At 44.7% G+C, this 11039-nt stretch overlaps 1 protein-coding gene across 3 annotated transcripts in view; it reads left to right on the forward strand.

The window, feature by feature from the left end:
* The window catches only part of LOC306922198 (uncharacterized protein), a 33438-nt gene extending 26798 nt beyond the window's left edge, over positions 1–6640 (forward strand). For 2 of the 3 annotated variants that reach the window (XM_079499594.1, XM_079499595.1), the window contains exons 7-9: positions 2083–2554; positions 4040–4261; positions 4870–6640. In XM_079499594.1, the coding sequence (XP_079355720.1) occupies positions 2083–2554; positions 4040–4261; positions 4870–5480 (1305 nt within the window). In that variant the 3' untranslated portion in view covers positions 5481–6640. The remainder of the gene's footprint in view (positions 1–2082; positions 2555–4039; positions 4262–4869) is intronic. The other variant, XR_013789886.1, reaches the window with a different exon arrangement.
* Positions 6641–11039: the final 4399 nt, after the last annotated feature.

Below are 11039 nucleotides of genomic sequence, written 5' to 3' on the forward strand. Positions count from 1 at the left end.
ACAGTAGTCTCATATAGAAGCACTAATTCACATAGTAGTCTCATAGTAGTCTCATAGTAGTCTCACAGTAGTCTCATATAGAAGCACTAATTCACATAGCCTGCACCTCACACACACCTGCCATGAAGTATAAAAGATGATGCTTTTGAACAGCAGGAAAGGATATGTTCCTCCTTATATAGTCTGTCAGCTGTGTCTCCAGTTATGCCTAAATGTAATACTTAATTGCATTGGTTCTTTGATGTGCGACAATAGCCGATCCACAACTTCACGTGGGCGTCGCATTTGAGATTTGAGCTCATAGATCTGCTTTTTTTTGTTCCTGCAGTGCCCACATAAATTTAGCATAAGTTATTCACATAAACATCAATACCCTGGAGTAGCAGTTTAGGCAGGGGACGGCTGGTTTAAATAGTTAAATAATATCGTTGCTGTCGGGAGGAAACCACCTAACTTTTTGAGGTTTTTGATTTTTCTTAATTGATTTTTGCTTAAATCAGTGCTATTGAACACCCGTTACGTCTGTGTGTTTCGAAAATATTGAACAAATGAAAAGTAGCAAAAAGAGATTCGGACAAAACCTCTTAATCAAACTGTCTGCTAAAGCAACTGCCTCCACCACCTCTCCCCCTCTCATGCAAGTCATTGACAATATATAAAGTCACACCACCAACTTTGATGAGGCAGTATGATATATCATAATACAGATACAGGAGTGTGGTGGTTTTGGGATGTGATGGTTGAGCCCTCCGGATGTATGCACCTGTGCTCATCAATTGAACACTGATGGGATTTACACACACATGACAACGGAGCAGGTTTACAGGTAGACATGCGCACACCCACCACCACCACCACCACACCCACACCCACCACCACCACCACCACAGCAGGTCAAATAGCTAATGGGGTCACACAGTGGCAGCCAAAACAAGCATGTTTGACGGTCCTAGAAATGCTGACATATTTTGAGGTGCAGGTGCTCAAGTGAAACAAAAAAGTGCACCTTGTGCGGTGCATGGAACCGCCAGCTGCCTTAACCCATTTTGACCTGAGATCAGATTCTAAAAATGTCTTCCACATCCTGACAGTTTTCTGAAAAAGCTATGTTTCTATGTCAGTCGTTCGATTTTTCAAAAATAGCAGACCTACAGGTACAAGCTCGTAGATCTGCTATTTTTCAATAGCTAAAGCATAACAATGCTAACACCAAAAGGGGTTCCCGTGGGACATTTATAGATTTTGGGGCATAAATAATATATTAGAAGATTTGAATCCAGAATTGATCAGTGACACCATGGGCCACATACTGTACACTGTACAAAACAAAGAAAATGAACAACCTGCGCCCTCAAAACGGCACATTGCTGTCCAGAGGGCAAAAGGGCAGGTGCTTTAGAACAGTGGTTCCCAAACTTTTTCATGTCAAGGACCCCCAAATTGACACTCATCAGCCCGCGGACCCCCATTAGAAAAGATATGCCGGGGACCCCCATAAGAGAAGACTTTTACGGCTCTAGCAGTTATTCACAACCTGTTTATTTTCAAAAACCCACAGTTTCACATGCATTAGTCTACGGACGCCCATTTCATGGCATTTCTATCTCTGGGACCCCAAATTTATATTGTAAAATCAATGTAAATGTTACTCTTGAGAGTGTACAAAATGGAATAAAGGGTCCATTTGGTTCCATTTGTACACTCTCAGAGTTACAGACCCATAACGGTCCATTTGGTTCCAAACTATCATTTAGCTGGGGACCCCCTGGAACTCCGTCATGGACCCCTGGGGGTCCCCGGACCCCCTGGAACTCCGTCATGGACCCCTGGGGGTCCCCGGACCCCACTTCGGGAACCACTGCTTTAGAAGTACATCTAACCTAAAACTCATCAATCATTTTCTGTCAATGTTTTTTTTAACAAGACAAAGCAAATTATTAGATTCGTATTTACAATCGTGGCCCGCAAAAGGCAAGGCCTCTTGTGGACATGGGGGATATGCGGCTAAAATACATCAACATGTAAAAAAAGACATAAATCAGTTGTGCTCATCTCCTCTCCCTCTCTTATCTGTTAACACAGTCTGCGGTGCCAGAGGCCGACCCACTGATAACAGACGACTCCTGCAGCATCATCTCTGTCCAGACGAGGGCGCCAGACGCCAACAACACACCGGCCCACAACTCCAGCCCACATCATCAGCAACCACACAACAGATCCGGCGGCAATAGCGGCTCGCTCAGTTCAGATTACTCTCTGTTTGAACTGGAGACTTTCTTCACACGCTGGGCCCCCGACAGGGACTCGGCATCGCCCTCCGGCGGCCATCACGCGGACGTCTCCTTCGACAGCGTAGCGGAGCAGGAACACGATGGGGTTATCATCGTGGAGCCAGAGGAGGAGTCCGATGATGATCCCTCGCTCCTGATGCAGCCGCCACAAGCTTCCACCTCCTCCTCCTCGTCGGCCGCCAGGATGGCCGGGGCAGAAGGAGGCCAGAGTTTCTCCTCTGTACAGCGGCCCAGAGTTCATACTCAGGGAAATGTTCCACAAGGTACAAGAACAGAAGTGAACGATAATCACCTCATCAATTATCCCAAAACATTCTCCTACCAAATCAAATCAAATCACACTTTAATTATAGAGCACATTTACAAAGACCAGAAGGTCAACCAAAGTGCTGTACACGATCATAAAACAAGCATACAATCAACACAAATAGCATAGTAAAACAACATCGAAGCAACACAAGTATTTTAGACAGGTTAATTAGGTCAAACAACATTGAAAGCCAGGGAGAAGAGATGTGTTTTAAGTAAAGACTTAAAAGCCTCTAAGGAGCGGGCAGACTTAATATGTAAGGGCAGACCTACCAGAGTTGTCTCTTCTGGTCTCTTCATATTAGGCTAAAAAAACAAAAATAACAGATCTGCTATTTCTGTCTGCTATCGATTGGTTGATTGAATACTTTATTAGTCAGAAATGTAAACTGCAGGAGATACAGTCAGACATTTAGGCTAAAATGATATCAAACCATAAAAGTCCTGGGGACTTGTTTCCCTTGATTATGAAAATGTATGGACTTGATCGTGTCCATGTTCTACAGTACACTGCAGGACAGGGATATCCAAAACCTTTTTTTCCCCAGCTCCAGATCCAGGCATTTCCCTTTAAAACACTTCTGGGGTAACTTTAACATCTTCTCAGGCTTCTGTGTGCACCTCGTACAGTTTTCAAAGTAGCTGGTTTCAATATTTAGATATTTATTTTATCAGACACACACACACGCCTCTTTTATAATTCCATTCATTGAAGTTAAAACTAAATTGTAACCATGTTGGACTCATTGAAACCACACGTCCCTGGTTCTGGTGTGAGTCCGGTTTGAAGTTAAATGAGCTTAAATAGGGGATCTGATCTAATAAATATCTAAATATTAAATTGAGCAACTTAAAAATGGTCTGTGGTGTTACACATTAAATGGTCTGTGGTGTTACACATTAAATGGTCTGTGGTTTTTACACAAAAGCCCAGGTTCCTATGTATGGGAGTCACGTGGTTATCAAGCGTCCGACATGCCGCAACTCGCTCCTCCGCCCCTTCCCCCCCGATGTGGCAGGTTGAACACTCCTCCGCCCCTTCCCCCCCGATGTGGCAGGTTGAACGCGAAAATAATTGTAACCTGGCCCGGGCTGGCCTAGTGGTCCAGGCACTGTGTGTCGCGGGTTCGACTCCCGATCCCGACGACCTTTGCTGCGTGTCACACCCCCACCCTCCCATCTCTCTCCCGCCATTTCCTGTCAGCTCTATTGTACGCTATCAAATAAAGGCAGAAAAAGGCCCAAAACTATCTTTAAAAAATAAAGAAAATGAATGGAACCTGAAGTTCCCCCGCTCCATCCCCCGCGGCTCCGACACATTGTCGTGCGCTCGCGTGCGCTCGTTGTGAGCTTGTAGGTCGCCTGTTTCTCGACACGCAACGAAGTATGAACCATGCCTTAACGTTTGCACCTGCCTGCCTCACCACCACTGTCACCAGGGTCATCATCATCGCCTGCATCGGGGCCTGTGAAGATGCTACCCTGGAGTCGAGCGGCGGTCATGATGAGATCCTCGTCGCAGAGCCACTCCCTGCTACAGCATCGGCGTTACGCCAACAACAGGATCACCCCGCGGCAGATGCGCGACATCCACTCCCCGCACATCACCCTGAGCGTCGGCAACGCGGACGGCGGTGACGGCTCGAGTCTCACCGCGGCCGGTAGGACCGAGGGGTGGGCGATATGGTGATAAATATCGTATCGTGATACGATATTCAGAGATATCATGTCGTGATACAGTGAATGCACATTCTATGATTTGCAGTTCTATATGTTAATGTATACTTTTGTAGAACGACGGTTTTGTTAGCCAAAATGAATGATTGAAGTATTTTGGTGTAAATGTTCTGTTACTGTTAAATAACTTGAACAATAAACCTAAAAAACGCATGAAAGAATATCGTGATAATTAGGGATGTCCCGATCAGGTTTTTTTGCTCCCGGTTGGATTCCGATCATTTGAAAATTACATGATCGTTTTTCTTGTTTGTTTTTTTTTTTTCCAGAAAAAAAAAATAAAATAAAATGTTGTAACTTTGGTCACCCTTGAGAACATGGGAAATATACCTTTATGTAGTTGTTCATTATACTTGTACACGATGACCAAAATAAAAACATAATTTCAAAAAAAGAAAATTACGTGATCGGCCCCCGATTTCCGATCACCCGATCCGATTGGGACAACTCTAGCGATAATATCATGTATCGTGATACTGCTTGGAAAACAATATTGTGATATTATATTTTTCCATATCGCCCACCCCTCTAGGTAGGACCGTGCATCCTCAGATCAGCCTAACGGCGAGGGCCTCGTCATCCGGCGCTGTCCGTGGTCTGGCCAACGACACCGCCGCTCTCATCACTCAGCAGCAGCAGCAGCGAGCCGCCGCCGGCCAACTGAACGTCAGCCAAGCCCTCGCGGCCGCCGCCGATCGGCGGAGGAAGAGCTACGTGTGCCGCGCCTGCGGCAAGGCCTTCACGGGCCTCTCCAACCTGGAGGCGCACCAGCGCGTGCACACGGGCGAGAAGCCGTTCCGCTGCGCCACCTGCGGCAAGCGCTTCTCGGAGGCCGGCAACCTCAAGAAGCACCAGCGGGTCCACACCGGGGAGAAGCCGTACCGCTGCGAGCACTGCGGCAAGCGCTTCGCCTGGATCTGCAACCTGCGGACGCACCAGCAGTCCGCCACCGGCTGCGGCGCCGGCCAGCCTCAGCAGCCCATGGGAGGGGGAGGGGGAGGCGTAGGGGGCATGGCTCACTTAGACCTGCAGCACACTGCTGACGACCAGGACGATAGAAAGCCTGTGGTTTCTAGCTTGGATTCCCCGACGATGATGTCACTGGCAGGCAGGTTTCCCAACGGTCCACAGTCCAATGAGTAGACAAAAATGGTACCACATTTACATGCCGCCTGTCTGTGTGTGTCTGGCGACAGACACAGAGGACATCTCTCTCTTGGTCACTGCCTTGCCTTCAGGACGGTGGTGTTCGTCGTGGTCGCTCAGACAGGGATTATAGAGGTGTGTGTACCTCCTGGAGCTCTCTTCAAAACTGACCACGGTGCATGGCTGGCAGATTGTAGAAATAAAACATTTTTGATGTCACAATGAGTTGTCATTGTGATACCGATATACATAGGATTTGTTTCTTTTGATCCAATGCCGGAACGCAAATAAACATGCTCTGAAAATACTGTACACACGGCCCACCCACCTGACCACTCAACCACTGTGGTGACGTTCGGCTAGTGACTAGTCGGAACATCATGGAGGTGAAAGAATTTCCGGAAAGGTCGAGGTGTTTGCTTGTGTGCTCCTCAATGATGTCATTTTGATCTTATTTACCCGCCAAAAAGTTTTTACTTTGTTTGGAGTATGCTGCTGACTTTAGGTGGTGTGTGTGTGTGTGTGTGTGTGTGTGTGTGTGTGTGTGTGTGTGTGTGTGTGTGTGTGTGTGTGTGTGTGTGTGTGTGTGTGTGTGTGTGTGTGTGTGTGTGTGTGTGTGTGTGTGTGTGTGTGTGTGTGTGTGTGTGTGTGTGTGTGTGTGTGTGTGTGTGTGTGTGTGTGTGTGTGGCTCACCACCTATTTTATCCTATGTTACAGGATGGTGTCTCTTGCCGTTGCCAACGAGAACTAATCTTTAAGCTAACCATGTCACAATGAATATAATGTTTGGCTGTTGACTGTTCATGGCCTCTTGTAGAGGTATACTGTGTGATTAAAGGTAAATAAATTATATTTATATATGATTACTATTAATGACTATAATTGACTACGAGTCTACGACACTACTGTGGTTTCTCACATTCTACATGAACTGGACATTACATTTCACGGACGTAATGTACTGATAGCGAACCCACGTACACTTGCATCATACTTTTATATTGTTGTTTTGTTTTACTACTATAAACTATTGGTGCCCATAACAAAGTAGTCCTAAGCACTTACACATGAAGGACAGGTGTGTGTGCTAATACTTTTTTGTGTCCATGAAAGGTAGACTGTAAAAAGTGAAGAAATAAACTCTTAACACATTTTAACTTGTCTAATGTAACCTGTTTGATTATTTTCAAGTAGTAGTTTGTGTCTTCCAGTAAAATATGCATTTGGCTCCTTTTATGGTGTGATTCTCTCTGTGTGTGTGTGTGTGTGTGTGTGTGTGTGTGTGTGTGCAGGAAAGTCTGCAACCAATGAAAACAATGATTATTATATTTTAATTGTGGCTAAAACTACAGCAGACGTACTACTGGGCGTGTAACAGCACGGGAATGCAGTCTCATGCAGTGCCAGTGACTGCCCAGTCTTACAGGTGCCCACATTTCCCGGTGCACAATCTTCTTTAGTGCCCATGCAGTTTCCCCTAGTGCCCAGAATGTTTTGATCCCTACCTGGAATAATAATAATAGTGGAATACCTCCACTATATTTTTTCTACGTAGTAGATGTGTTCGTAGTAGATTTGTTTATTAATTATAGCCATTCTGATCTGAACTACCACTCCACTTGCCTGGCATTGGCTGGTCATTGCATAAAGTCACCATCTCAAAGTGGGACAAATACACCAATATTTGCCAAGCCCTGCTGTGTACCAAGGTCCAAGCTTAAAGGTTTTCACCCATTGGCAGAAGAATTGGCAGCCTATTATTTTCATATACTTCCTAAAGGTTTCTGTGGCTATGTGTGTGCCCCTGGCCTGGCCTGCACATGGACATTGGTGTGTGTGTGTGTGTGTGTGTGTGTGTGTGTGTGTGTGTGTGTGTGTGTGTGTGTGTGTGTGTGTGTGTGCGTGTGCACATGACAGGGATAGGCAGCAAAGTTCCTTGTCTATCATGGTGAATTAAGTCGCATTTATTGTGGTCATGTAACAGATTTTCATACATGTCCAGTTTGTGATTTCATGTGAATTCATCCACCACCAGACAGTGTAATTTAGTAGAGCTGTCTGTGCCTGCGCATACACCTGGCCCCAAAAAAGGCCGACAACCACTGCTCTAGCAATGATCAGAAGATAGAGATTCTATTATTTATTATTTTAATAATAATAATAATAATAACAATAATAATTTGCTGCATGTTTTGTAAATATCACCAAAAGGTTTAACTTTTTGGGGAATTATTTTAATGCCAAAATATTTGTGTTACATGACCACCATCTATTGGAAGCACTTGGTACTGCTAACTGCTTGGTGTTGACAACTTGACACAGACAGCAGTCTAAAGAAATATGACAAATCAATCATCCTGCATTTTTCGTGAATACTTATGAGACTGTTCTATATTATAATTCCAAAAGAGCTCACCATTTTTGTTAGGTTCATTTTTGAGTGGTGCTAGCCACTCCAACTACTACTGTCTGGCTGCCCCCATGTATGTCTAAATTAGTACGGCAATAGCGTTGGTTGACCACCAAGTGTCACTGTTGAGCAGCCTAACGCACACGCACACACACACACACACACACACACACACACACACACACACACACGCACACACACACACACACACACACACACACACACACACACACACACACACACACACACACACACACACACAGCACCACTCAGTTCAGACAGGCCAGATTTTTAAGTTTACGTTCTAGGACTGCAGAAACAATTGGCAACAAGTTGAGACGAATAACAGTTTAAGTCCACACTAATCATCCATAATGTATAAATTATGGATAAGGGGTCAGGACTCAGGACAGCTAGCTTTTCGGGGGAGGGGTCAGAATACATTTTGGACTTAGACTGTTATTCGTCTCAACTGCTCTAGCAAAGTAAAAATGTTACTTTGCTAGAGCAGTTGAGTCGAATAACAGTCTGGATTGATGTTATCATTTAATGATGTGGTGCAAAGCAAATAAAGCATCAGCGACTCGAGTCAAATGCCAATGCTTTTGTACTTTTACTTGAGTACATTTTGAATACCAGACTTTTACTATGTTTTAACAGAGTATTTCGACATTGCAATATTGATACTTTTACTCCCTGGTGATGACATCTGAGTTCTACTCACCATGGACAGGACAGGTGTGCATGTGAGACAGGGGTAGAACAGTGTGCTTATGTGACAGAAACAATGAAACTGATATCCTATTACACAATGCTTATATAGAATATCTTCACTCACCCATCTCACTATTTTCTCCCTTTACGTTTTCCTCTTTACACTCTCTCTCTCTCTCTTTCTCTCTCTCTCTTACCAGGCTCCCTCCAGGATGAAATGACTGAGGGGGCAATTGAAAATGGCGAGGGGGCACATCTCATTGTTATATAAAACCAGGGAGTGTGTGTGCAAAGTTTGGCATGGATCGGGCCAACGGTGCCGGAGATTAGCTGGTAACGGACGGACACGCACGCACACACACACACACACACACACACACACACACACACACACACACACACACACACACACACACACACACACACACACACACACACACACACACACACAGAGTTCAAAACATACTCTCTCCCCATGCCTTCGGCCTGGTGGAGACAACAATATGTACGTATACAACATAAACTGAGGGGGCAGAATTTGCAACTGAGGGTGCCAGACCCCCTCTGGCACCCCCTTGGCACTGAGCCTGACTCTTCCCCCCCTCCTCTAGCAGGGAAGGGGCGAGCAGTCTCGTATTCTATAGCATTGGCAGATAGGCCTACAATTTATATCATTTGTTTGTCTTCTGTTGTTAGGAGGCAAATAATGCCAGTAAGGAATGACAATGATGTCATGAGTTCTCCCCCCCCCCCCCTCTAACTCTCCCTCTCCCTCTCTCTCTCTCCCTCTCTTTCCCTCTCTCTCCAATTCAATTCAGAGGAGCTTATTGGCATGAGAAAACATATACGTTTGCATTGCCAAAGCAAAAGTGGAACAACAATCAAGATAAATCAATGTATGTACGAATAAATATTGCATATAAATAGGAATAAAATAAAGATGTGTAAGTGAACAGCTGTAAACAGAGCTGTCTCTCTCTCTCTCTCTTTCACACGGCAGGCAGGCAGGCAGGCAGGCAGGCAGGCACGCACGCACGCACGCACGCACGCACACACTCACACACCCAGGCAGAAGAAAGAAACAGTTTGGTAATTAACTAATTATATGCAAATTATAGCCCAGTATAAAAGCCAAGGCCTACACAATACAACGCTACTGATTATAGAACTGTTATTTTCAGTGGTGAAAAGTAATAGCCTACATTTAATTAAGTTATTATTTACTTTACTTGATTATTCTCAATTTCCAGTACTTTTTTTTTTACTTACACTACATCTCAGAGGCAAATATTGTACTTTTACTCCACAAGTAAAGTAGTATATTAAGTAATACATAAATAAAGTAATAAAGTAAATAAAGTAATACATAAATAAATACATAATTTATTTTATTAATGATGTATTAATGACTATTAATTTATTTAAGTAATAAATAAATAAAGTAATACATTAAGTAAAGTAAAGTAATAAATTAAGTAAAGAAAAAAATACCCCACCACTACCCCACCACTATTTATTTTATTTTGAAAATATTTTTTCGCCGGAAGTGTGTTGCTGGTGGTATTGACGGTAGCGGGGTTACTGGTTACTGGTCCAGCTGCTGTGCTGTGCTGTGTGTCACTGGAATAAATACACTGTGGAATATAACAAATCTAATCTGCAACATCTGGATCGATTATTCACACAGCAGCAAGGTAAACAAATATATATATCCATGTCAAACTTTTAAGACTGGGCTGTTGTGTTGTAGCTTAATGCAGTTTGGAAGGGTGGGAAATTAAGTCTAGATTTTTACTCGCAATAAACTGCGCAATAATTAATTGCTTTTCTTACAAGTCCGCCGGGGTTTCATTTATTTTGTAGTTTTGATCCATGCATGGTTGCAGGACCGGTTTGTGTGCTTGGGGGGGTCTCTGGACTCAGTGGACTGACTGCATGCATATCGGGGGGTCCAGGCAGGCAACCGCGTTGCGTGCAAAAACTGTATGGAATGGAGGGTGTGAGTCAGTGAGTGTGTGTGTGTGTGTGTGTGTGCGTGCGTGCGTCTGCTCGAGTGTGTGCGTCTAAACTGGACGGATCTCATCTCATGGTGGTCTCTCTCTCTCTCTTCTCTTCACTTCGTCCCAATGTGTGTACTGTAAATCCCTCCTCAGAATGAGAAGATCCACTGTAAACTATAGGCGTTCTTCCAGTTCCAGCGTGTAATGTGAAATTAAAAGGCAACGGTCGGGCGGGCGGTCGGGCGGGCGGGCGGGCGGGCACAGTGCTGTGGCATTCGGCCCGGGCGTGTCTCTCTCTCTCTCTCTTCGGTCTATCCTTTGTTATTTAGTTATGTGTCCTGAGATGCCGTCTGTGCTCTGTGGGGAAGGAACCGCCCTCTTTTATGATTGCAGGCAGGCAGGCACATAGATATATATCTATGGGCAGGCAGG

This window comes from Electrona antarctica (genome assembly GCF_951216825.1).
Source record: "Electrona antarctica genome assembly, chromosome: 4".
NCBI lineage: Eukaryota > Metazoa > Chordata > Actinopteri > Myctophiformes > Myctophidae > Electrona > Electrona antarctica.